The following is a 27,318-nucleotide window of genomic DNA, read 5'->3' as shown; positions in this document are numbered from 1 at the left end:
TTATGAAGTTGTCTTCTTCAAATTACATTGACTTGTATCCAGAATATATAAAGTACTCTCAAAACTCAACAATAACAAGTAAACAATCTCCTTCCCTACTTTGGCAAAATGTTGATCAGACACCTCACTAAGGAAGATAGATGGCAAAATAACCTATGTAAGATGTTTAATAACATTAGTCATTAGGGAAATAGAAATTTATCAACAATACGATACCGCTATATCCTGAGTGGCTAAGATTAAAAATATACCAAGTGTTGGCAAGAATTGGAGAAATTTGAAGTCTCATATGTTCCTAGTGGGATTGTAAAAAATACAAACACTTTCGTAAGCCATTTGATAGCTTGTTAAAAAGTTAAACATAGGGGGCTGGCCCCGTGGCCGAGCGGTTAAGTTCGCGCACTCAGCTGCAGGCTGCCCAGTGTTTCGTTGGTTCGAGTCCTGGGCGCGGACATGGCACTGCTCATCAGACCACGCTGAGGCGGCGTCCCACATGCCACAACTAGAAGGACCCACAACGAAGAATATACAACTATGTACTGGGAGAAAAAAGGAAAAAAATAAAATCTTTAAAAAAAAAAAAAGTTAAACATAGGCTTACTGTATAACTCAGGTAAACCACTCCTAGGTATTTACCCAAGAGGAAAGGAACTAAATGTCCTTACAAAGACTTTTATACAAATGTTTATAGCAGCTTTACAGGAGTACCTCGGATATGCTGCAGGTTCTGTTCTGTTCCAGACCACTGCAGTAAAGTGAATATTGCAGTAAAGTGAGTTGCACGAAGTTTTTGGTTTCCCAGTGTATATAAAAGTTGTTTTATACTATACTGTGGTCTAAGTGTGCAGTAGCATTATGTCTGAAACAATGTATATACCTTAATTAAAAAATAGTTTATTACTAAAAAATGCTAACCATCATATGAGTCTTCAGTGAGTCATAATCTTTTTGCTGATGGAGGTTCTTCTACAAAATGCAATGCCTGTGAAGCACAGTAAAAGCAAGTATGGCTGTATTTGTAATAGCCAAGTAGAATCAGCCCTAATTTCTATCAACAGATGAATGGATAAACAAATTTTGGTATGACCATACAGTGGAATACCACTCAGCAATAAAAAGTAATGAACTGTTGATATATACAACAACATTAATGACTTCTAAATTAACTTAGTGAGAGAAACCAGACAAAAAGAAGATGCATATATGATTCCATTTATATAAAACTGTAGAAAAATGCAAACTAATCTATAGTGACAGAATGCAGATGTGTGGTTGCTGGGAGGTGGGGGGACAAGCAGGGCTGGGTTTGGGTGGAGGGAGAAAGTAGGAAGGAGAGATTTACAAAAGGTAGAGGAAATTTAGGGAGATGATGGATACGTTGAGTATCTTGATTTTGGTAATGGTGATGGTTTCATGGGTGTATACATAGGTCAAAACTTAACAAATTATACACTTCAAATAGGTCCAGCTTTATTTCCATTATACTTCATTAAAGCTGTCTACTCAAAAACCAAGCAACAAAAACTATTTTTCTGTTGTGTACTTTGAATGGATCTTTTACTCATGCATGATTTTGTAATGTGCACTGATCATTTGGAAAATAATGGTTTACTAATAAACATGCAGTTCACACATTTCATTATAAAATGTCAAATAATCACATTCATTGATATCACCATTTTTATGAGGAAAGTCTTAAAAGTGTTGGAAAGCGTTTAAGCTCAGGTATTACATAGAAATTTTTCAGAATTATGATTTTTTATGTGAATGCTTATGTTTTATCATCGACAACAGTGTGACATTTCTTTTCCTTAGTTCTTTTGGTCCAGAAACTGTCTGCCAGATATCCACAACTGAATAACTCTTGTCAGTTGTTCTTTCAACTTGATGTTTCACCAGAAAAGTTAGTAATGAGCTTGCAATTCAGTCAAGGTGATTTCCCCAAGACAGCCATTGCATGTCACTACGCAGCACGAGTACTTAATGCGTATTTCCCGTTTTGTGACACCAAGAGTTGAGGTGTAATAACATTTATCACTTTTAGTACTTCATCAAAGACATTCTTGAGAGACACTGCCTTTTTCCCCCCACATCTGAAAGCATTAGGCAATGAATAATTTAATGACTACTGGTATATTTAAACTACCATTGCTTTTACACCATTAGTGCAAATGTCAACACAGTGAAAAAGGCAAATAATGTTTAGTCTTATTAGGAAAATTGTTTTGGCTTTTTGGATCTCTGAAAGGATCATAGGAACTGAGCCCCAGGGACACACAGTCTAAATTTTAATAGCCTCTGGCATAGACTAACCTTAATGCATAATATTCTTGCCATCACTGGTGAGTCATACCATGAATAAAGCTAGTAATGTGGAAAAGTTTCTGGCCTTTGAATTCTAAGTATGATTTAGTTGTAGCTCTGCTCCAGATCTCCTGTGTGATCTGAAACAGTGTTATAACAGCTAACATCTACTGAGTTTATACTTTGTACCAGGCACTGTGCTTTCCATAACGCACTTTGCTTTGCCAACACCCTGTGACTTGTAGGTTCTATTATCACTCTCATTTCACAGACAGAAATACAATGGCTTAGGTAAGTTTTTCACTCAAGTTCAGCATTGTTTAAACAGCAATCTGTTTAACACAAATTTTTCAGTCTCTCTATTCTTTGTTCTTAACCACCAACCTCTGTTTGATTTCCTGATGCCAGCCCTTGTGATTGGAACGTGGTTAAGCTTGGGCAGAATTATAAGAAGTTCAGTGATTATAGGATTTTGTTCATGTTCCTGTTGCTACCATTAATCTTGGTCCTCTCCTTTTCTCTTGGTTAATCTGTTTGCTGATCTACCTGTTTCTTGCCTTGTGAAAATTCTCCTTCCTCTTTTACTGATATGTAGATTTTGTGATAATTTCTTTTGCCTTTGATACTGGTTTCATCTTGGTGCTTAAAGTTCACATTGTCTTAGAAATAGTAATAGCATCAGTGATAATAAAATATTATCATTCAGGATATTAAGGTTCAAAAAGATTAGAGTTTGTCTATTTGTAAAAAAAAAAGAATTTCTATGTTTGTCAGATATCTAAATACCTTAATGAAGCTGTTCTATTCTCATAAAAACAAACATCTTATCTATTAATTCTCTTAACACTTCACTAAGCCTAGAGAAGAGTTCTGAATGCTTTTTCATTAAATATTGAAATGTCATTCAATTATGGAATTCAGAGTTTAACAGTGAAGTAGTTTAATTGCCAAAATATGGAAGAAAAAGTTAAATCATTGTATCATTATCTAGTAGCTTTTAGTCTCACTTGGGACCCTGCAGAAATATTTTAATTTCTTTATGCTTAAAAATTTATACAAAGGTGTATGACAGCCTGCACATATGTGTAGGCTGTCAGAAGAAATTTGTACATGAGTAACATCCTGGAATTGACTCTTTGACAGTGTTTCCTGAGTGCCTTTTGTTTTAGAGATGGGAATTTGTGTTGCTTAAGGAAAGAGTTGAAGTTTTTCTGAGGGAGTAATTATAATGAGACTAAAATTTTTAAGTTAACAGTTATTAAATTTATTCTCACTTTCAGTTTGACAGAAGAAAAGTTGTGGGTTTTTTCCCCCCCTGAGGAAGATTGGCCCTGAGTTTACATCTGTGCCAGTCTTCCTCTATTTTATATGTGGTTCACCACCACAGCGTGGGTAAATGAGTGGTATAGGTCCACACCCGGGATCCAAATTTATGAACCTGGGCTGCCAAAGCACAGCTCCCTGAACTTAACCACTAGGCCACAGGGCTGGCCCAGAAGAAAAGAATTTAAATTGAAATATTCAAATTTAAGGTTTTAGTTTTATCTAAGATTAGGATTGAGTACTATGTAAATAATTTAACTTGGATTAATTGCCATATTTATTAGAAACATCTGTATCTGTTGTGATTTTAAAGAACTAATGTAGATAAAAGAATGATTATTACATGGTTTTCTGTACAAAGGAACTGCTTTTTCAAAAACTGTTTTATATTGATTTTAAACTTTTACCTGTCTTGATCCTGGATGTATTTGGCCATCTGCATTAATGTTTTTCTGCCCAGATTTTCAGTATTCTTAATTATTTCTCTTGGAGTTTTGACTTTCTCACTGATTTTTAAAATAGAAGTAAAAAGTTTATTTTTCTGAGGTGAAATTCACATAATATGTAATTAACCATTTTTAAATATACAATTCAGTGGAACTTAGTGCATTTACAGTGTTGCACAACCACCACCTCTCTCTCATTTCAGAATATTTTCCTCTGTCAGGAACACCCCATACCCATTAAGTAAACACTCCCCATCCTTCCTTCTCTCATTCCTAAGCACCTGCTACTCTGCTTTCTCTCTCTGTGTATTTATTTGCATGTTCTGGATATTTCATATAAAAGGCCATATGATATGGGACCTTTTGTGTTTGTTTGGCTTATGTTCCCTTAGTAAGTGTTTTCAAGGTTCACCCATGTTGAAGCATACGTCAGAACTTCATTCCTTTATATAATATCCCAGTTTGGGTATAGACTTCAATTTGTTAATCCATTCATCTGTTGATGGACGTTTGGATTGTTTCCACCTTTTGGCTTTTATGAATAATTCTGCTGTAAATATTCATGTACAAGTTTCTATATGGACATATGTTTTCATTACTTTTGAATATATACTTAGTTTGGAATTACTGGATTATATGGTAATTCTATGTTTAATGTTTTGGGGAACTGCCAGACTGTTTTCCACATTGGCTTCACCATTCTGTCTTCCTACCTGCAATGTGCGAGAGTTCATATTTCTCCACATCCTCACCAATACTTAATTATTTTCCATTTTTAAGTATATTTTGTAGCTATCCTAGTGTGTATGAAGTGATGTCTCATTGTGGTTTGGAGTTGCATTTCCTTAATAACTGGTGAAGTTGAACACTTTTCTTGTGCTTATTGGCCATTTATATATCTTCTTCAGAGAAATGTCTATTTAAGTCCATTGCCTCTTTTTAAATTAGGTTGTCTTTTTGTTGTCTAGTTGTAAGAATTCCTTATATATTTTGTGTACTAAACCATTGTGAGATAGATGGTTTGACAATAGTTTCTCCCATTCTGTAGGTTTTTTTCACTTTCTTGGTAACGTCCTTTGGTACTCAAAAGTTTAAAATTTTTATGAAGTCCAAGTTATCTGTTTTTTCTTTTGTTGCTCATATGTTGGAGTCAAATCTACAAATCCATTGCCATGTTTGAATTTATGACGTTTCACTCCTGTGTTTTCTTCTAAGAGTTTTACTCCTTACATTTAGGTCCATTTTGATCCATTTTGAGTTAGTTTTTGTATATGAAGCTAGACAGGGATACAACTTCATTCTTTTGCATGTGGCTGTCCAATTTTCTCAGTACCGTTTATTGAAGAGATTTTTCTTTCCCTATGGAATGATCTTGGGACCCTTGTCAAAAATTAATTGTGCATAGATATTTAGTTTTATTTCTGGACATTTAATAGCACCCTTTGTGCTACAGTGGTGACCTGATTACTTGCCTAAAGTTCTAGGCAGACAAAATATCACAGCTTTTGTATTGGTTGGTTCTTTGTACCATCAGTCCAGATAACATACTGTGAGAGATACTAATGTAAAAATCATTTGACAGTGCTTAAAGAAATATATCTCATATTTGTAGGTAAAGAGCTATAATTTTTTCTTTTGCCTTTGCCAGCAGAAATAGCGGGTCCAGCTATGGTGTTTTTGTTTTAAATTATCTCCATCAAAAAAGAGAAGCTTTATGGCTATCATTGAGTGTTCCTTCTGATTATCTTCATTTCTTCCCTTTTCTTTCTTCTTGTAATAACAGTGCTTTCTTAGTAAAAATGAGTTTGAAGACTCGAAAGTTTTCTTCTGTATATGATAGAGAAATCTGAATATATTGGTTTTCCCAATGCATACTTATTTTATGTTTTTTTATTTTTAGAAATTTTTATAGGCTTGAATTTCTGAACACACAGTTAATGTGTTATAACTTGAATTGGAAAAATAGAGTATTTCAAAATTTATTTTAGAATAGTGTAGTGGTAAGCCTCAAAGGAAATGGTAGAATCTTCATATGTGAGGAAATATAGGTAATGAATATATGGAAAAATATATAGTGTTGCTGAAACAAAAGTAACTTTGAAAGTACTGTTTTATACAGAATTTATGTATTTTTTAAGGTAGTGTTTTATACCTGTCATATTTAAGGGAAAAAAGGATCTAGTGCTGCTCATGTTGTGGTAACCCATTTATAATTCTGCCGTCTTTATAAATGATAGTATCCTTTCTGAAAGAAATGTAACTGTATGTATTAACAAGTTTGTTCTCAAGTAATCACCGAATGTAGTGGCCTTGGTGTTCTGGTGAGTCATTTATTCTTGCTTTACTACTCTATATTAATAGTCTGTTTTTCAATTTTAGATATGAATATCGTGTAGAGATGGTTCATCAGTCCTGCAATGATCCTACCAAAAATATCATTCGAGAATTTGCATCTGACTTTGAAGTTGGAGAATGCTGGGGTTATAATAGATTTTTTCGTTTGGACTTACTTGCAAATGAAGGATACTTGAATCGACAAAACGATACAGTGATTTTAAGGTAATAGGAAACATTTGATGATGTAGCTTTTATCATGGGGGAATAATACCATCAGAACATTTAAGAAATGTTCGTTTAAGAAAGGTGAATATTGAAATTCACTCATTTAACTATAACCTTACCGTGTTTTTAGACATTTCATTTTAGGAGTCCTGTGTAGTCAATGAATAATATAAATTAGTCAGAAATGTGCTTGACATCTAGTTAGTAATTCCATAAAAAGGAAAGTACTACTTACAGTAAATGTAGTAGTGTCTCATTTTTCCATTGAACTTCTAGCACCCTCACCATTTGGAAATCGAAGAATAGTGAGGGATCAAGTGCTTATTTTTTTCACTTAACATTTTATATTACATTTGGGTTTTACTGGTTTTACAAGCTTAACTTCACAAAAGATTTTTCACTTCTAAATAACAGCAAATTAAAAGTAAGAGAATAGAGATGAAAATTGAGTAAAACTAAGTGATATTAGTTGGTGTGCTATTTGCAAGAAAGGACAGAACATAAAGTGGCTATAAAACCACTAAAGCCCCATTTAATCTTGTGGTAACCTTTACAAGTCAGAAGTTTGGGGGCATCATTACATGATGTTTTAATTTGGTAATCAAAATGAGAACCTAAAGTAGGTTCAAATGTGTTTTGAACTGAGAGGTTTCGGAGTGTTTAACAGTTTGGAAAGTTTCTGTCAAAACAAGTTTAAACGATTTTTTTCTTGAAAGTGATTTGATACACTATTAAATTTCACTTATTCTGAGCTCTTTGTTCTTAAGCATGCTGGAGGAGTTGCTAAAATATCAACCTTTACTATTGTGTGTTCTTCATAACTTTTCTGGGAGAATAAGCAAGTGAAAAAAGAGATTATTGCATTTCAATGTAGAAAAAAGTTCATGTTTTTGACATCTTTTCTTCTGGGGATTGTTTATAACCTTTCAGGTTTTTGTATTTTTGTTAATTCACTAAAAGAAATAATTTGTTGCTATTTCACACCCAAACCATAGAGAAGATTACAAAATTGCTCAGTCATCAATTTTACCAGTTTACAAAGGAGCCATTTTTTTCTAGCCTTAGTTTTCTTCTTATTGAAGTCATAGTAACATTGAATCTTTCTGGTGGCAGTCTGTGTGATGGAGTTTCCTTTTTTTTAATGCCTAACCTCTAGTTCTTTATTTAGGCCATCCTTGTTTATAACAAAACTTATACTTAGAGACTTGAATATTAGTATAGGAACAGATTCCTCTTATGATGTTTAATTATTATTGATTCAGCAAGATTTACTTAGTTTGTGCCTAGCACTGGGCTAAGAAAGAATAAGACATGGTTTTTGTCCTCAGGAAACTCAAGGTGAAATGGGCAGATAAAAACAGAATGTATTATTCTGCATGATAGTGCTATAATGGCAGTAGAAATAAATTGCTGTGGAGTTTATGGAGATGGGGCTTTTAATTATCCTATTACTTATAATATTTAATGAAAGAGTGCTCAGAATTAAAACTTCATGATTCTGATGGAATTTTATATGCACTTACTAGAAAGTTACTTAAGACTTCTCTGTCACTATATATGAGTTAAATATATTTTATTATTCTTTCATTAAAAGAGAAAGTTAAGGAATTTTACCTGCTGCTTGCTTTTGTTTTAATGGCACAAATACTAAAAATAATGTGCAAGGTTCACCACAGTTTCATTAGTAATTCAAAGATGATAATACTCTGTAGAAAGTCTTACTAATCTCTTACTAATGTATACTGTCTAGGCAGTATCCAATTGGAATGGTGGTTGAGTGAATCATCTCTGCCCTCTGATGCATGAGTATCCTTAATTAAAAATAGTTAATCTGCTGCAGACAATTATTAGATGATCAGTAGATTCATACACTAGCTGTAGAATCCTAGAAAAAATGGAATGGTAGTTAACATAATGGTGGCAAGACTGGAAGAAGGATTTGCAGGCTTCCAAATAAGTCTTGCCTCTTGTGACTCTTTCTTCAGAAGCATCTTTACACATTACTTTGATTCTTTTTCACTGTAAGTGGAGTCATGTTCAGCTATCCTAAAAAGGTACAGGTCTTTTTGTTTTTGTAAGTATTGGTTTCTTAAAAGTACAGATAACTGAATGGATTAAGATCCTATCATTTATCCATTAATATGCTTTAATATAGATACTGTTTTCCTAATCCTAGGTGAAATATGCCAGATTGTGATATGAGTTTTGGTTTCAGGCTGCCATTTGGAGACCTTGGGAATATGGGTTATTTACAGCATGCAACTCTTTGCAGGGACAGTAAAGCAGTTCTAGGTAGTTGACCCTTTAAGTGATTTTTTTTCCACTGAGGAGCAGGAAATATGGGAATGTGACATGAAAGAGGGAAAGAAAAAGAGCAGTGCCTAAAACAAACTTTGCCTCTTTTGCTAGGGTCCTACCCAGGCAAGAAAGGGGAGAAAAAGTGTTAGCTTCCTCCTTCCTGCATGGTATGGTCCTCTTCTTCCCAACTCGTGATCAGCATTGTATTTGAGCTAGATTCTTATAATAAATGTCCTTCAGTAGGTCAGTTTGGGAGCTTAACCATGATGTATAATGTTATTTCCTTAGAAAAGTAGTTTGAGTTTAGACAACTGACTTATAGATGACTCTTCAGAACCTTGTGCCGTAATTTGTGGACTACGTATTTAAATGGCAGATACCAAGAGCTCTGAGTTCATTTTGAATTTGGCCTTATAACATAATCAAGTAAACTTAAAATTGTAGAACTAATAGATGCAAGACTTAGTTGATGTTTTACTATTTGGATTATGTTTCACGTGCAGCTATTCTTTTAAGGTTTCAGGTTCGTTCACCAACTTTCTTTCAAAAATGCCGGGACCAGCATTGGTATATTACCCAATTGGAAGCTGCACAGACTAGCTATATCCAACAAATAAATAACCTTAAAGAGGTAAGCAAAAAAGATATATTTTGGGTTTAGTGTTTCATATTGTTTTATTGGCTCATAGTATTTGTAATTAGATTTTGGGTATTTATTGCTGTTTTTTTTTTTAATTTAATTTAATTTATTTAAATTTTTGCTGAGGAAGATTTGCCCTGAGCTAACATCTGTGCTAATCTTCCTCTATTTTTCAGTATGTGGGTGATAGCACAGCATGGCTGCTAACAGAGTGGTGTAGGTCTGTGCCCAGGAACCGAACTCTGACCACCAAAGTGGAATGTGCTGACCTTAACCACTAGGCCACCAGGGCTGGCCCACTGTAATTTTGTAGAAAAATCCAGCTATTTTATTCTCCATCCTTACTACCTTTGAGACTTTTAATTCTGCACTAATTCAGTAGCCACTAGGCACATATGGCTATGTAAATTTAAATTTCAGTTCCTTAGTTGCACTAGCCACATTTCAACTGCTTTTATTGGGCATTGTGGATATAGAATATTTCCATCACATAAAATTGTATTGGATGGTACTGCTCTAGTTTGAGGTAAAGTCTTCATGTTTCTTTCAGTGACTTGAGTTTTCTCTTGCCCTTACTGTCTAGAAGTTAGAGGATTCTGTACTATAGAACAATTTAAGTGGCCACATCTTGAATTCTCACTATTTTTGGACTGAGTACTAGGGAGGATCAGTTAATGAATTTTTATTTTGTGATGGTAAACTAAATGATGTAAGGAATGTTTCTTCCTTCCAGTGGACATTGGGATAGGGAGGAAGGTTTGAAGTGCTGAGAGTAGTTGATAGATGATGGAGGAAAATATAATAAATACATACTTTCAGAGATTTTCGTGTCAAATGTACTATTTAAAACTGCCAGTATTTACTATACAGATTGCTGACTGTATGTGTATCTTGGGCAGGATATGAGAAGAAGGATGAGAGTAAATTGGGCAGTTTTTCTTTGTCATAGATTTTTCCATAAGCAGAAAGCAGGAGTGGGGATGAGAGAGATGGTTCAAGGAATGGTTTTAGGAGCATCTAGATATATTTTTTTTACTTGAAATGTTTTTTACTGTACCAGTAAAACACTGCTTATGATTCATGTTTATTTGTGCTATTCTTGTTTTAAAAGAGACTCACTATTGAGTTGTCTCGAACTCAGAAATTAAGAGATTTGTCACCACCAGATAATCATCTTAGCCCCCAAAATGATGACACTCCCGAGACACGAGCTAAAAAGTCTGGGTCATGCACTGACATGCTTCTACAGGATGGTCCTACTACAGCTTCTGTAAGAGAGGCCAAAGAGGATGAAGAAGATGAGGAGAAGATTCAGAATGAAGATTATCATGTAATAATTAGAGTGTTAGACTTATTTTGTGTTTGAAAAGAGAAATGATAAGATCTTGGTTTCCAGTATAAGATGTTGGGGAATGAGTGTGCTGAAAATTTTGTTTATTTGTTTTCACTGTCAGTGTATGTCCCCTTCTGTAAATGTTAATGTTTATAAATCAGAAGTTGTTGAATCAAAGTGTTTCGAGTTTCTAAAAATTAATTTATTGTGGGAAACAAACTGATGCACATTCTAGAAACTATGTAAATTGTGGATTTTAAAAATGTGTCCTATTTTCATTCACTGAAACAGGTTGAGTACCTTATTGCATACATAGGTAGAATGATCTAGGATTTGGGAGATAGCCAGGTTTTGTCCCAGCTCGACAACAACCAGAATTAGAATTCAGAATTCAAGAAGTGGTTGTTATTGCTTAAAGTAAGACAAGGATGCAGAGACAAGAATTTTTTTGTTGTAGTTATTTTTAAGATGGGAGATGTCAAGTATGTGTTAAAATGAGGAGCCAGTGGAAGAGAGATTGAAGATGAGGTTAAAGTATTGACAAAACAAATTATTTAAGGAGGTAATAAGTGTTGGAATGGAGTGCTCGGGTGAAGCAGTTAACCTTTGATAGGATGAGTTAAAGGAAGGGTGGAGTTTGCAGGTATGGCAGCTGAAAGTTGGAGAGATTTATGCTTAATACCCAGTGCGTTTTCCTGTGCAGATAGGTGACAGGGTTTTGTAATGACCTTGAGGGTAGCAGAGGTTAAGTAGGACTTGAGGAGTGATGGTTTGAACTGTTACTCTGTGAGAAGCCTTACTGGAAGCTGACATGAAATATATGAAGCATTTCCAGATGCATTGAGAGCCTAGCTGAAATTGGCAGCAATAATGTGTTACTGGTACCAGGTAATGTGGTTGTGTGAGTTTCTCTACAGAGCACAGCAGCTTAGGCACAGGAGCAGAGAATTCTGATGATAACATTATTCTTTGGTGCTTGATATGTGGGCTAGATGGGATGATCAACTGAGTAGAGCATTTGAGATAAAATCTTGTTTCTTTGCCTTGATCTAGCATGAACTTTCAGATGGAGATCTGGATCTGGATCTTGTTGGTGAAGATGAAATAAATCACCTTGATGGGAGCAGTTCTTCTGCCAGTTCCACAGCCACAAGTAACACGGAAGAAAATGACATTGATGAGGAAACTATGTGAGTGCCTCATATTAACTACCACTATAAATCATCTAAGTGGTAATTATTAGAAGCATATTACCTAACTTGGGCCTAAAAGGGGAGATCTTCAGCATTTTTTCTTTTGATAGAGAGTATCTTATATAAATAAAGGAACTTGAAGGAAAGACTGATTAGTTCCCCCCCCATCTCTAGGTTCCAAACTGAGTTTCAGTTTTTGTTTTAACTTTTAAATTTGCAGTTATTTCATATTTAAGAAAAGTTGTAAAAACATGAACTAAGAATTCCCATATTCCTTTTGCTCAGATTAATTCCCCAAATGTTAATATTTTGCTTTCATAGATATTTCTCTCTTTTCTCTCTCTCTATAATTTTTTTGTGAGACCTTGAGATGAATATACTTCTCCTTGTGTACCTCCTAAAAACAAATATTACAGTTATCAAAATGAAGAAATTAATATTTATGTAATACTATAATCTATGACCTTTTAAAAATTTTACCAGTAATGCCCTTTGTCTGGTCTAGGCTCCAATCCAGGATCACATGTTGCTTTCAATTGAGTCTCTTTTGTCTGCTTCAATCTGGGTCTTTTTTTTCTTTTGCTGAGGAAGATTGGCCCTGAGCCAACATCTGTTGCCAGTCTTCCTCTTTTTTTTTTTTTTTTGCTTGAGGAAGAGCAGCTCTTAGCTAACATTTGTGCCAGTCCCCCTCTATTTTATGTGTGGGTTGCTGCCACAGCATAGCTGACCAGTGGTGTAGGTCCACGCCCAGGATCCGAACCCAGGAACCTGGACCCCCAAAGTGGAGCTTTCAGAATTAAACCACTATACCACAGGGCTGGCCCTTCACTTAAGCTTTTTAAAATTTTTTAATTTGTTTTTCATGACGCTTGTAAGAAATATAGACCAGTTATTTTGTAGAAAGTCCCTCAATTTGGAGTAGTCTGTTTCCTCACGATTAGATTGAGGTTATGCATTTTTGGCATTATTGACCTTAAAAAAATAGCCAGTTATTTCTCCAGCAAAAATGGGTTTATTTGGAATGCGCAAAGAATTCGAATTCTGGGGCCAGCCCGGTGGCGCAGCAGTTAAGTTCGCACGTTCCACTTCTCGGCGGCCTGGGGCTCGACGGTTCAGATCCTGGGTGTGGACATGGCACCACTTGGCAAAAGCCATGCTGTGGTAGGCATCCCATGTATAGAGTAGAGGAAGATGGGCATGGATGTTAGCTCAGGGCCAGTCTTCCTCAGCAAAAAGATGAGGATTGGCAGTAGTTAGCTCAGGGCTAATCTTCCTCAAAAAAAAAAAAAAAAAGAATTGGAATTCTGTGTCTACAACCATGGGCAAGCCATGTGTGAGGGCCTCAGCAACAAGGGAAGAGAAACTCTTTTATAGAGGGGAAGAGGACCGTGGGAGGGTTATGGAAACAAAGAATTTGAGGTGTAGTGGCTTTTCGTTGGCTGAGTTGTAACAGTCTCTCATTGGCTGAGCTGCTTGCCAGTCAAGAAGTCTTTTTCCTGGGCTCTGCTGTCACGGTAGGGTGTGAGAGCTCCATCCTTTGGCCTCCTATCTCGCATTGAATGAGGTTTCTGTTTATTAATTTGACCACAGGAATACTATAGAAGTGATATGAGGGGGATGGGGAGGCCACATGTCTTCAATCTGTCCCATTACAGTTGATTAATTTAGATCACTTGGTTAAGGTGATATCTGCCAGGTTTCTCCACTCTAAAATTAGTACTTTTTCCCTTTGTAATTAATAAGTATTTTGTGGTGACATATTTTGAGACTGTAAATATCATTTCTCATTATACTTTTGTCCGCTAGTTTTAACATCCGTTGATGATTCTTGTTTGAAAAGATTACTCTGTTGATTGCTAAATGATGATTTTCTAATTCCATTATTCCTTATTAATTGGAATTCTACTTTAAGGAAGAGCTTTTCCCTGTGCCTCGTTAGCTAATTTTTTAGTATGGACTCATGGATTCTTATATTATTAAATGGTTTAATCCATTTACTGTCATAACTTTTTGCTCAGATTATCCCAGATTTGGCCAATGGGAGTCTGTTGAAGCTAACATTGTCCTTTTGAGATGTCTTCATCACTTTTTAAGTGATTTTTTTATTTGCTGGTACTACAAAATCTTCCAGTTTCATCTTGTACTTTCTCTATCCCAGCCCTAGTATCAACCATTTCACTAGAGTAAGAGTTTTTTTTTTAAAGATTTTATTTTTCCTTTTTCTCCCCAAAGCCTCCCTATACATAGTTTTTATATTTAGTTGTGAGTCCTTCTAGTTGTGACATGTGGGATGCTGCCTCAGCATGGCTTGATGAGCAGTGTCATGTCGGCGCCCAGGATCCGAACCTGCAAAACCCTGGGCCGCTGAAGCAGAGCGCATGAACTTAACTACTTGGCCACAAGGCTGGCCCCAAAGATGAGAGTTTTACCCCTGTAGCTGACCTTGCCTCTATTCCCACAAGTTAGCCCCTCAAAATAGATCATTTTCACTTTCGCTTCCCCCTTTAAGTCCTGAATCAGAAATCATTACAGTGGTATTTTTAGATATAAAAAATAGAACTGATTAATCTGAATCAACATGGGAAATTCTTTTAGATGGTGATTCTATAATGTGGAATCCACCTTGCTAGCAGCTTAAATATGCAGTTATATCTGAATTAATTTCTTTGACTGTTATGTCTCTTGACTTTTTTTCAAGGTTGTTCTGAGGACAGTTGGATTTTACATAAAACTTGACTCACAACCTTTCATTAGATTGACTTTGTAATCTTTATTCTAATAGAAGGTGTTTGATTATGTCCTCTATATATGTATACATCTACGATATCTCTAGTCAAACTATTTTGCATAATTCATAGAAATAGCACAGTTAATCTTGAGCTTTTCCAAGCACTTAGGGAATCATAAAATGTTAGATCTTAGAAATTAAGGTTAATTTCTTGCTTTTATAGATCAGGAAATAGGCATATAGGTTGTTTTGATAATGATTATCATATACAGCTTTTAATTAATTAGAACACATTTAGCAAATAGACCTCTCTTCCCTTCTTTCTTCTTTTCCTCTACCTCCTCCTTCCTTGGTGTTTCTACAACAGTACTATATATTTTCTTCCCCCTGTTTATTTTTTTGTTCTTATTTTGAGATAATTATAATTTCATATGCAGTTGTAGGAAATAATACAAAGATCCCATCTACTCTTTACCCAGTTTTCCCCAACGATAAGTAACATCTTACAAAACTGTAGTACGAGATCACAACTAGGATGTTGGCATCCATAGAGTCAAGATATACAATATATCCATCACCACAAGGATCCCTTGTGTTGCCCTTTTATACCACATCCTCTGTTCCCCTACCTCAAACCCGTGGCAACTGCTCATGTGTTCCCCATTTTTATAATTTTGTCATTAAAGAATGTTGTATAAAAGGAATCCTACAGTGAGTAACCTTTAGAGATTGGCTTTTTTCACTCGCCGTAGTTCTCTGGAGATTCATCCAGTTTATTGTGTGTATCGTTATTTGATTCCTTTTAGTGCTGGGTGGTAGTCTAGGTTGTGCATGTACCACAATTTGTTCAATCATTCACCTGTTGAAGGACATCTGAATTGTTTTTGGTTTTTGGCTGCATCAATGAAGCTACTATAAACATTCATGTACAGGTTTCTTTATGAACGTAGGTCTCCGTTTCTCTAGGATAAATGCAACTGCTGGATTTTATGGTAATTGAATGTTTAGTTATTGAAGAAACTGCCAGTTTTCCAGAGTATTTGTGCTATTTTGCATTTCTACAAGCAATGTGTGAGTGAGTGTTTCTTGGAATCCTCACCAGCGTTCAGTGTTGTCACCAGCTTCTATTTTAGCCATTCTGATAGTTGTGTAGTGATAATTTCATTGTGGTTTTAATTTGCATTCCCCTAATGGCTAATGATGTTGAACATTTTTTCATCTGCTTAATTTGCCATCTGTATATCCTTGTTGGTGATATTTCTCTTCATGTCTTTTGCCCATTTTCTAATTGAATTTTTTTTTTTTAAGATTTTATTTTTTTCCTTTTTCTCCCCAAAGCCCCCCGGTACATAGTTGTGTATTTTTAGTTGTGGGTCCTTCTAGTTGTGGCATGTGGGATGCCGCCTCAGCATGGCTTGATGAGCGGTGTCATGTCTGTGCCCAGGATTCGAACCGGTGAAACCCTGGGCCACCAAAGCAGAGTGTGCTAACTTAACCACTCGGCCACAGGGCCGGCCCCTGAATTTTTTTTAACTATTGAGTTTTTGTTTTTTATTATGATAAAATATACATAACATAAAATTAACCATTTAGGCCATTTCTAAGTGCAGTTCAGTGGCATTAAGTCCATTTGCGTTGTTGTGCAACCATCACCACTATCCGTCTCCAGAGCTTTTTTTCGTCTTCCCAAACCAAAACACTGTATCCGCTAAACAGTAACTCCCCCTCTCTCCCACTTCACCCTGGCAACTACTGTTGAGTTTTGAGAGTTCTTTCTATATAGATACTAGTCCTTTGTCTGATACATGCTTTGCAAATAGTTTCTCCCACTCTGCAGCTTGTCTTGTTATCTTCTGAACAGAGTATTTTGCCCAGCAAAAGTTTTTAGCCTTTCAGTGTTTTGTAGTTTTCAGGGGATATGTTTTATACTTCTTTTGTTAAATTCATTCCTAAATGTTTCATTCTTTTTCAAGCTATTATAAATGGAATTGATTTTTTTTTTTAAATTTCCTTTTTGGATTGTTCTTTGCAAATATATGGAAATGCATTTGATTTTTGTCAGGTTTTTTTGTGAGGAAGATTGGCCATGAGCTAACATCTGTTGCCAATCTTCCTGTTTTTGCTTGGGGAAGATCGTCACTGAGCTAACATCTATGCTAATCTTCCTCTACTTTGTATGTGGGACATTGCCACAGCATGGCTTCATGAGTGGTGTGTTGGTCCACACGCAGGATCTCAACCAGCCAACTAGGCTGCTGCAGTGGAGCACACAAACCCAATCGCTATGCCACTGGGCTGGCCCCTTGTCTATTAATTTTATATCCTGCAATCTTGCTAACTCATTTATTAGTTCTAACATTTTTTATGTTTTGGGTGTTTTAAGTTTTTCTGTATACAATATATCATCTGTAAATACTTGCTTTTGCTGCTTATTTTCCAATCTGGATGCCTTTTTTTTTTTTTGTCCAAGTTCACTGGCTAGAATGTCCAGTAGAATGTTGAATAGAATTAGTGGGAGTGGACATCTTGTCTTGCTCTTGATCTTAGAGGGAAAGTATCCAGCATGATGTTAGCTATGAATTTTCCATTGAGGAAATTCCCTTCTATTCCTAGTTTCTTGAGAGTTTTTATCATGAAAAGATGTGGGATTTTGTCAAATTCTCTTTCTGTATCTATTCAGATGACCATATGGTTTTTGTTTTTTATTCTGTTGGTGTGGTGTATTACATTAATCTATTTTTGTATTTTAAACCAACTTTGCATTCATAGGATAAATCGCACTCTGCCATGGTGTGTACTTCTTTTTATATTTTGCTGGATTCTATTTGAGATAATTCTTTGTGCTCTTTATAGTGTTGCACATTTCTCTGCAGCTGTGTTTTACAGCCTCCTCCTCCTCGCAGGCAGAATCTCTGAAGCTGGAGTGAGGTCAGAAGTGTGTTAATTTCTCCTGCTTTAGAAACTGAACTAATGGGGATGGGGTGGGGAGTTGGGGGCTATAGTCTCAGATCTTTTCAGCTTGTCTTCTCACTCCTGGGACCTCTGTTTTATGAATGAATTGGGACAAGGGTGATCCGGTGTTCTCAGCATACTGCGACCAAGGTAGAGCTTTAGGTCTAGGTAGAAGGAGGGAATCCCCACCTCTTGGCCACATATACCAGGCCAGAGCTATATACCCAGGAGGAGCAATAGGTAGCTGGGGGCAGGATGAGAAATGCTGATGTTTGCTCCTCCTGGGAATATAGCTCTTCTATTGGGAGCTGTGGAAAATGGGAACCTTATGTTCTTGGCTGTACTAGTCTGGAGTAGAATTCCTGTATCACTGAATTGGAAGGGGAAGGTGGAGAGAATGGTCTTGGTTCAAGTATCACAGAGTCACTGTTCTTAGCAAATTTTAGTAGATTTTCTTGAGGAGATGTCTTTTCATTTCCTTTATGCTCTTGGAACTATTTCCAGAATCTTTAAATGGTTGCTTTAAAAATAATTTCTAGGGGCTGACCCGGTGGCACAGCGGTTAAGTTTTCACGTTCCACTTTGGCGGCCCCGGGATCACTGGTTTGGATCCCTGGTGTGGACATGGCCCCACTTGGTGCGCCATACTGTGGCAGCCGTCCCACATATAAAGTAGAGGAAGATGGGCATGGATGTTAGCTCAGGGCCAGTCTTCCTCAGCAAATAGAGGAGGATTGGCGGCAGATGTTAGCTCAGGGCTGATCTTCCTCAAAAAATAAAAAATAAAAAACACAAAGGAAATCAATTCTAAAAAAAAAAAAATTTTCTAGCAGTGTCACTGGAGAGCAGGTCTGCAGAGCTCCTTACTGTCAGGCCGGGAGTTGATCTTGAGACTTCTTTAAATATCCAAAGCTAGCATCCATTAGTGCTGTTTCATATAGTACTTTATCATTTAAAATAAGATAATAATGTTTTTGTATGAGAGACTTGGTGAGGACTTTGATAGGAGGCAACATTCTCTTTTCTGAAATAATATTTTAAGAAAATAATGTTTATTCATATACAGTAATTTGAGTACCTTTTTTTAATTTGAGTTCATAGTAGTTTACATCGTTGTGAAATTTCAGTGGTACATTATTTCTTGACTGTCACCACGTAAGCGCTCCCCTTCACCCCCTGTGCTCACCCCCTATCCCCCTTCCCCTAGTAACCACTGAACTATTTTCTTTGTCCATGTGTTTGTTTATATTCCACATATGAGTGAAATCATCTGCTGTTTGTTTTTCTCAGGCTGGCTTATGTCACTTAGCCTAATTCCCTCTAGGTCCGTCCATGTTGTTGCAAATGGGATGATTTTGTCTTTTTATGGCTGAGTAGTATTCCACTGTATATATATATACTACATCTTCTTTGTCTAATCATCAGTCGATGGGCACTTGGATTGTTTCCATGTCTTGGCTATTGTGAATAGTGCTGCAGTGAACACAGAGGTGCATATGTTACTTTGGATTGTTGATTTCAAGTTGTTTGGATAGGTACCCAGTAGTGGGAGAGCTGGGTCATATGGTAGTTCTATTTTTAGTTCTTTGAGCAATCTCCATATTGTTTTCCACAGTGGCTGCACCAGTTTGCATTCCCACCAGGGGTATATGAGGGTTCTCTTTTCTCCACACCCTCTCCAACATTTGTTGTTTTTAGTCTTAGTGATTATAGCCATTTTAACAGACATAGGTGGTATCTTAGCATAGTTTTGATTTGCATTTCCCTGATGAACATCTTTTCATGTGTTTATTGGCCATTTGTGTATCTTCTTTGGCAAAATGCCGGTTCATATCCTCTGCCCATTTTTTGATCGGGCCATTTGTATTTTTGTTCAGTTGTGTGAGATCCTTATATATTCTGGAGATTAACTCCTCATCAGATATCTGATTTGCAAATATTTTCTCCCAATGGGTGCATTGTCTTTTTGTTTTGATCCTAGTTTCTTTTGCCTTGCAGAAGCTCTTTAGTCTGATAAAGTCCCACTTGTTTATTTTTTTCTTTTGTTTCCCTTGTCTTGGACGACATGGTATTCGAAAAGATCCTTTTAAATTCGATGTCATAGAGTATAGTACCTATATTAGCTTCCAGGAGTTTTATAGTTTCAGGACTTATCTTCAAGTCTTTGATCATTTTGAGTTTGTTTCTGTGTATGGCATGAGATAATGGTCTACTTTCATTCTGTTGCACGTGTCTGTCCAGTTTTCCCAACACCATTTATTGAAGAGACTATCTTTTCTCCATTGTATGTTCTTGGCACCTTTTTCGAAGATTAGCTGTCCGTATATTTGCAGTTTTATTTCCTGGCTTTCAGTTCTGTTCCGTTGATCCCCTGTGTCTGTTTTTGTACCAGTACTATGCCATTTGATAACTACGGCTTTGTAGTACATTTTGAAGTCAGGGACTCTGATACCTCCAGCTTTGTTCTTTTTTCTCAGTATTGCTGTAACAGTTTGGGGTCTTTGGTTGCCTCATATGAGTTTTAGGATTCTTCTATTTCTGTGAAGAATGTCACTGGGATTCTGATTGGGATTGCAATGAATTTGTAGATTGCTTTGGGTAGTATGGACATTTTAACTATGTTTATTCTTCCAGTCCATGTGCATAGAATCTCTTTCCATTTCTATATGTCATTATCTATTTCTTTCAATAATGACTTATAGTTTTCATTGTGTAAGTCCTTCACCTCCTTGGTTAAATTTATTCCTAGGTAGTTTATTCTTTCAGTTGTGATTGTAAATGGAATTGTATTCTTGAATTCTCTTTCTGTAAGTTAGTTATTAGAGTATAGAAACGCAACTGATCTTTGTCAGTTGATTTTGTACCCCGCAATTTTCCTGTAGTTGTTAATTATTTCTAATAGTTTTCCAATGGATTCTTTAGGGTTTTCTTTGTATAAAATCATGTCTGCAAACAGCGAGAATTTCACTTCTTCTCTCCCTATTTGGATTCCTTTTTTTCCTTTCTCTTGCCTAACTGCTCTGGCCAAAACCTTCAGTACTATGTTGAATAAGTGTGATGATAGTGGGCATCCTTGTCTTGTTCCTGTTCTCAGAGGGATGGCGTTCAGTTTTTCCCCATTGAGTATGATGCTGGCAGTGGGTTTGTCATATGTGGCCTTTATTATGTTGAGGTAATTTCCTGCTATCCCCATTTTGTTAAGAGTTTTTGTCATAAATGACTGTTGAATCTTGTCACATGCTTTCTCTGCATCTATTGAGATGATCATGTGGTTTTATTCCTCATCTTGTTAATGTGGTGTATCTCATTGATTGATTTGTGGATGTTGAACCATCCCTGTGTCCCTGGTATAAATCCCACTTGATCATGATGTATGATCTTTTTGATGTATTGCTGTATTTGAGTTGCCAATATTTTGTTGAGGATTTTTGCATCTATCTTCATCAGCAATATTGTCCCATAGTTTTCTTTTTTTGTATTATCCTTGTTGGGCTTTGGTATCAGGATGATGTTGGCCTCATAGAATGTGTTAGGAAGTGTTCTATCTTCCCTAATTTTTTGGAATAGTTTGAAAAGGATAGGTATTAAATCCTCTCTGAAAGTTTGGTAGAATTCTCCAGGGAAGCTGTCTGGTCCTGGGCTTTTATTCTTTGGGATGCTTTTGATTACTGTTTCAATCTCTTTACTTGTGATTGGTCTATTCAGGTTATCTGTCTCTTGTTGATTCAGCTTTAGGACGTTGTAAGAGTCTAAGAATTTATCCATTTCCTCTAGATTGTCCATCTTCTTGGCATATAGTTTTTCGTAGTAGTCTCTTATAATATCCATTGTATTTCTATGGTATCTGTTGTTATTTCTCCTCTTTCATTTCTAATTTTATTTATCTGAGCTTTCTCTCTTTTTTTCTTTGTAAGTCTGGCTAGGGGTTTATCAATTTTATTTATCTTCTCAAAGAACCAGCTCTTTGTTTCTTTATCCTTTCTGCTGTCTTTTCTGTTTCAATAGTGTTTATTTCTGCTCCAATTTTTATTGTTTTTCTTCTGCTGCTGACTTTGGGCTTTGTTTGTTCTTTTTCTAATTCAGTTAGGTGTAGTTTGAGATTGCTTATTTCAGATTTTTCTTGTTTGTTAAGGTGAGCCTGTATTGCGATGAATTTCCCTCTTAATATAACTTTTGCTGCATCCCATATGAGTTGGTATGGTATGTTTTCTTTTTCATTTGTCTCCAGACTTGTTTTGATTTCTCCTTTAATTTCTTCAATCATCCATTGCTTGCTCAATAGCATGTTGTTTAGTCTCCACGTGTTTGTCCCTTTCTCAGCTTTTTTCTTGTAATTAATTTCTAGCTTTATAGCATTGAGATTGGAAAAGATGCTGGTTATTATTTCAATCTTCTTAAATTTCTCGAGGCTTGCCTTGTTTCCCAACGTATGACCTGTCCTTGAGAATGTCACGTGCACACGTGAGAAGAATGTAAGTGTTATGTCTTCTTGGTAGTGTCTCTTTGATCATTATATACTTCCCCTCTTTGTCTCTCTTTACCTGCCTTCTCTTGAAGTCTACTTTGTCTGATATAAGTATTGGAATGCCTGCTTTGTTTTGTTTGCCATTAGCTTGGAGTACAGTCTTCCATCCCTTCACTCTGAGCCTCTGTTTGTCATTGGAGCTGAGATGTGTTTCCTGGAGGCAGCATATTTTTGGGTCTTGTTCTTTAATCCATCTCACCATTCTGTGTCTTTTTATTGGAGAATTCACTCCATTTATGTTAAGGGTGATCGTCGATATATGAGGGCTTAATGCTGCCATTTTATCACTCGTTTTCTGGTTCTCATGCATTTCCTTTGTTTCTCCTCCTGTGTATTTTGTTCTATCAATCGAGTTATGTAGTTTTCTATGTTGTGTTTGTTTGTTTTCTCTTTGTTTATTTGTGTCTCTTTTCTGATTTTTTGTTTAGTGGTTACCATGAGGTTTGTATTCAAGACAGTCCATTTTCTGATGACCTCTTATTTTCTTAGACTAGACTAAGCTGATTCAGTCCCTTTCCTTTCCCCTCCTATGTTGTTTTTCCTATATCTTATTCCGTCTTCTGTTGTGAGTTTAAAATGACAAGATTATCTTTGTTTTTGGTGTTTTCCTTTCTTTTGTCTTTAATGCTATACTTGAGTATTTGCTATCCTGCTCTGATTCTGTCTACCTATCTCCTTACTCCATGCTTCATAACCCCTTTCTCCCGTTTTTCTTTTTTCAGGTGTGAGGGCCTTCCTGAGGATCTCTTGGGGTGGGGACGGGGGGGAGGGGAGGTCTGTGGCTACAAACTCCCTTAGCTTATGTTTGTCTGGGAAAGTTTTTATTTCTCCATCATGTCTGAAGGATATTTTCACTGGATAGAGTATTCTTGGCTGAAAGATTTATCCTTCAAAGATTTGAGTGTCATTTGAGTCTCTCCTAGCCTGTAACGTTTCTGCAGAGAAATCCACTGAAAGTCTGATAGGGGTTCCCTTGTAAATTGTTTTCTTCTGCCTTGCTGCCCTTAGTATTCTTTGTCGTTCACTTTTGCCAGTTTCACTACTATATGCCTTGCAGTAGGTCGTTTTACATTGACATATTTAGGAGATCTGGTAGCTTCTTCCACATGGATTTCCATCATCTTCCTTAGGTTTGGGAAGTTCTCTGCTATTATTTCTTTGAAAAGCTTTCTGCTCTATTCTCCTTCTCTTCTTCTTGAATACCTATGATTTTTATGTTGCATTTCCTAATTGAGTCAGACATTTCTCAGAGACTTTCTTTTTAGTCTTAGTTCTCTCCTCTCTGTGGAGCATTTCAACATGTCTGTCTTCAGTTGTGCTGATACACTCCTCTATGGTGTCTGCTCGAGCGTTAAAGGAATCCGTATTTTGCTTTATTTCTTCCATTGTGTCTTTCATCTCTAATACTTCTGATTGATTCTTCTTTATAGTTTCCAACTCTTTTGTGAAATAGCTCTTTAACTTGTTGAATTGTTTCTCTACATTCCCTTTTAACTCATTGACTTTTTTTAATAATAGCTATTTTGAATTCTTTGTCATTTAAGTTACATATTTCTGTGTTCTCAGGACTGATTTCTGGATACTTGTCATTTTCTCTCTGGTCTGGAGAACTAATGTAATGTTGGATATTGCTAGTCTCTGGTTTTTGACATCGTGGTGTTACTTGGTCATAGTTCCTGCCTGTTGCCACTGGGTCGGGGTCAAGAGCCGCTGTTCTCAGTCTTCTGCCTTCAGCCTAGATCTGAGGCACTGGAGCTGTGCTGGGTGGATGGGGGTAGGGGCACTTTCTCCCATTTGTTCTTGGGGTTTTCTCCCTCTCCTGTCCTGGGGTGTTGGCTTCATAAGGTCACTCCCTGCAAAAGCTTTCACCCTGGTAGAGGGCTTTCCTCTAGGCTGGAAGGGCCCTCAGGGATTCTTGATGTTCCCGTGAATGAATGTCCCCTACCCCGTTCCCTCCTTCTGAGAGGCCGCCCGTGGTCCTAGATCGCAGTCTTTAGGGGATGGAGTGAAGTTTTCCCTTACCCCATTCCACCTCCTCCAAGGTGGGCTCAGCCTCTCCATCCTCTGTTGTATGGCTGCGTGGGTCTCTCAGATGTTTTTTGTGTTGTGTTTGGATGTCCTCTGTTGGGGTATGAATGTCTTTTTCGTTGTATGGTGGAGGGGAGAGATTACTGGGGAAGCTCACTCTACCATGATGCTGACGTCACTCTCTCTTTTTTTTTTAACCTATTGTAGTACCATTAAGTTACAAATTCTTTGAAGCGGTAGCCTCTTGTGCTTACGATGGTTCTCAGATTTTCTATTTTAAAAATTGAATATTGCCAACCTAGCTCTGGCCCGGTGGTGTAGTGGTTAAGTTCACACACTTCATTTCAGCAGCTCAGGGTTTGTGAGTTTGGATCCCAGGTGCAGACCTACACACCGCTTGTGAAGCCATGCTTTGGTGGCGTCCCACATACAAAATAGAGGAAGATGGGAATAGATGTTAACTCAGGGACAGTCTTCCTCAAGCGAAAAGAGGAAGATTGGCAGCAGATGTTAGCTCAGGGACAATCTTCCTCACCAAAAGAAACAAAAAAAGGTTGTCAACCTATCTTGTTATTTTTAAAAGGTAGTTTGAACATTAACAGAACCCATATATATGATAATGACAGAAATCTTTTTCACTCATTTTTATATTTAGAAACATCCTATTTTACTTCATAGGAGAAAGCTATGCACTGTTGTTATAAAATTCGTTGAGGTGACACATGTTAGTTGTACTTACTATATGGTAATGATGAATTTTGTATATTCTCAGGTCTGGAGAAAATGATGTGGAATACAACAACATGGAATTGGAAGAAGGAGAACTTATGGAAGATGCAGCTGCTTCAGGACCTCTAGGTACAGAGGCCACACCCCACAAGTCTGTCCTTTCTTTGCTCTTGTCTGACTGTTACCATATGTTAATATGTGGCACCCTCTGCTTTACATGGCTCATGGTGTTAGAAGTATACTGTATTTTATATATGAATTTCAGAGTGTATTAATAATGGTAGTTAAAGCAGTAATAACAGCTGACATTTTTTAAGTGTTTTTATGTACTGTGCAAAAACCAGGCACGGTGCAAAAGCACTTTTTATGTGTACCTTATCTCTTTACTTATAAAATTCTGTGAGGTAGATTTTGGTATTATCTACTTTTTATAGCTATAGAAACTAACTTGTAGAGAAATTAAGTAACCTGCTGTCTTTTCATAATTTAGTAGATGAAAGAGAGGAGTTAGAGTTCCAGATTTGTCTGAATTCAAACAAGTCATAGTTTTATCTAGTATTGTATACGGTGTTTTTATGATATATGTCTTGTTTGTATAACAATTTGACTGTGGGATAATCTGAATAGAATCACTGAATCTTTGACTTAGGACGGACCTTTTCAGTCCTCATTTTCTGCATGAAAACAACTCAGATTTAGTTGCCTGGATCACATAGGTAGCTGCTGGGACACCCAGGCTGGAACCCCACATCGTCAACTTCTTGAACTCAGTTGTCTGCCAAACCAGACTGCTACTCCTGGGAAGAACTGTCTTAGATTGTAGGTGTCTCTTTTCTGTTCTTGGACCTGTTTTAAGCACACAAATCTTATCTTGGCGAAAGCAATTTTAAGCTAGTTTTGTACTCCTTCTCCTTTACCAATGTTGCCCTTGGTATGAACACTGACGTATTCTAGAGCATACTTGGATAACTAAAGACCTGTTAAATACTAGTCCTCAGCGTTTCAGCTTTCGCCTATGCTCTGTACTGTTCCTGCTTCTCACTATATTCCTAGGTGGTCTTAATCACACCTGTATTTCGTTTCTATCTATATGCTCATTACTCTCCAACTTCTATCTTTAGCCTTTATTTTTTTTCACGGTTTCCAGACTCATGTAGCAGTTTGTTTTTGATGTCTCAGACTTAACATCTCCCAAACAGAAATCATTATTTTTCAGTCTGCCAGTGTGCCTGTCAGTTAAGCCACTATCTTACTGATTGATAGTGCTATATATTCTCCACCATTTCCTCTACCTTTGATATGTTACCAAAATCTGTTGATTCTATCTCCTAAATAGTGCTTGAGTTCATTTGTTAATCCCCGTGCCTTTGCTCTTCCTAGTCTAGGCCGCAGTCTTTCATCTGGGTTCCGTGTATCTGTTATTGCTCCCCTCCATTCTATTTCCCATGGCATAAGTTCAGAATGAGTGTTATTTTTCCTTCAAATTAATATCTGATCATGTCACTTCTCTACTTAAAACCCTTTCTTGAGTTCCATTTACTTACAGGATAAAATCCAAACTCATTAATATGGTACATGAGGCCCTTCATGTGCTGGCTCCTGTTCATTTCTTTAGTCTTACCTCTCTCTCACTCCCCTGCATCATTTTTCAGCCTGGGGGGACTTCTTTCAACCTCTCTAAAGTGCCTTGGTATTTCTCACCTCTTTGCTTACCAACAGGTTGTTATTGTCTCCTCATCGTGGGCATAGTCAACCTGTATGTCGTCTTCATTTTAACTTGCATTTTATTTCTTCCTGGAACCCGTACTAGATTGTTTGCCCTGGGCATCTTTTTCTGTTCTCTCAGATTAACCTATTTAGAACATATATTAAACATTATTATAATTGCTTATTTAGCTGCCCATTTTCCCTTTCACTGCTGAGCTCTATGAAGCCAAGATACTGTGCATCTTAATTTTGTATCCCTAGCACATAACACAGTCTGGTAAGGGGTCATTTAATATTTTTCAGATAAATGTTTGAGTGAATACACTTTATTACTAAGTGTTGAATGTAATTTTCAAGGCTTAAAATAGTATAGAAAACTTCAGGGGCTGCCTTCATATAAAATGGAAGATGAGTGGACTGAGTCAAGGTTACTGAATATTTTTCAGCTTTGTGGAGTTTTTTTCATAGTTAAAACTATGATTTCCTCTCTTAAACTGTGTTGTAGGAAAATTCTTGTATATAACGTTTGGCACACTAAATAAACAAGGTT

General features: G+C 36.6%; 1 protein-coding gene across 50 annotated transcripts in view; it reads left to right on the top strand.

Annotated features, from left to right (window-relative positions):
• Positions 1 to 27,318, top strand: part of TRIM37 (tripartite motif containing 37) — a 143,754-nt gene that overhangs the window by 49,762 nt on the left and 66,674 nt on the right. For 32 of the 50 annotated variants that reach the window (XR_011423271.1, XR_011423272.1, XR_011423268.1 and 29 more), the window contains exons 13-17: positions 6,453 to 6,632; positions 9,450 to 9,564; positions 10,685 to 10,903; positions 11,960 to 12,096; positions 25,105 to 25,190. Coding sequence is in view for 21 of the 50 variants with exons in the window: in XM_070227499.1 (XP_070083600.1) it covers positions 6,453 to 6,632; positions 9,450 to 9,564; positions 10,685 to 10,903; positions 11,960 to 12,096; positions 25,105 to 25,190 (737 nt within the window). In the remaining 29 variants the exon portion in view is untranslated. The remainder of the gene's footprint in view (positions 1 to 6,452; positions 6,633 to 9,449; positions 9,565 to 10,684; positions 10,904 to 11,959; positions 12,097 to 25,104; positions 25,191 to 27,318) is intronic. The other 18 variants (XR_011423281.1, XR_011423279.1, XR_011423280.1 and 15 more) reach the window with 1 other exon arrangement.

The sequence above is a fragment of the Equus caballus genome, chromosome 11 (assembly GCF_041296265.1).
Source record: "Equus caballus isolate H_3958 breed thoroughbred chromosome 11, TB-T2T, whole genome shotgun sequence".
In the NCBI taxonomy this organism is placed as follows: Eukaryota; Metazoa; Chordata; class Mammalia; order Perissodactyla; family Equidae; genus Equus; species Equus caballus.
This window is presented reverse-complemented; position numbering and strand designations above follow the sequence as displayed.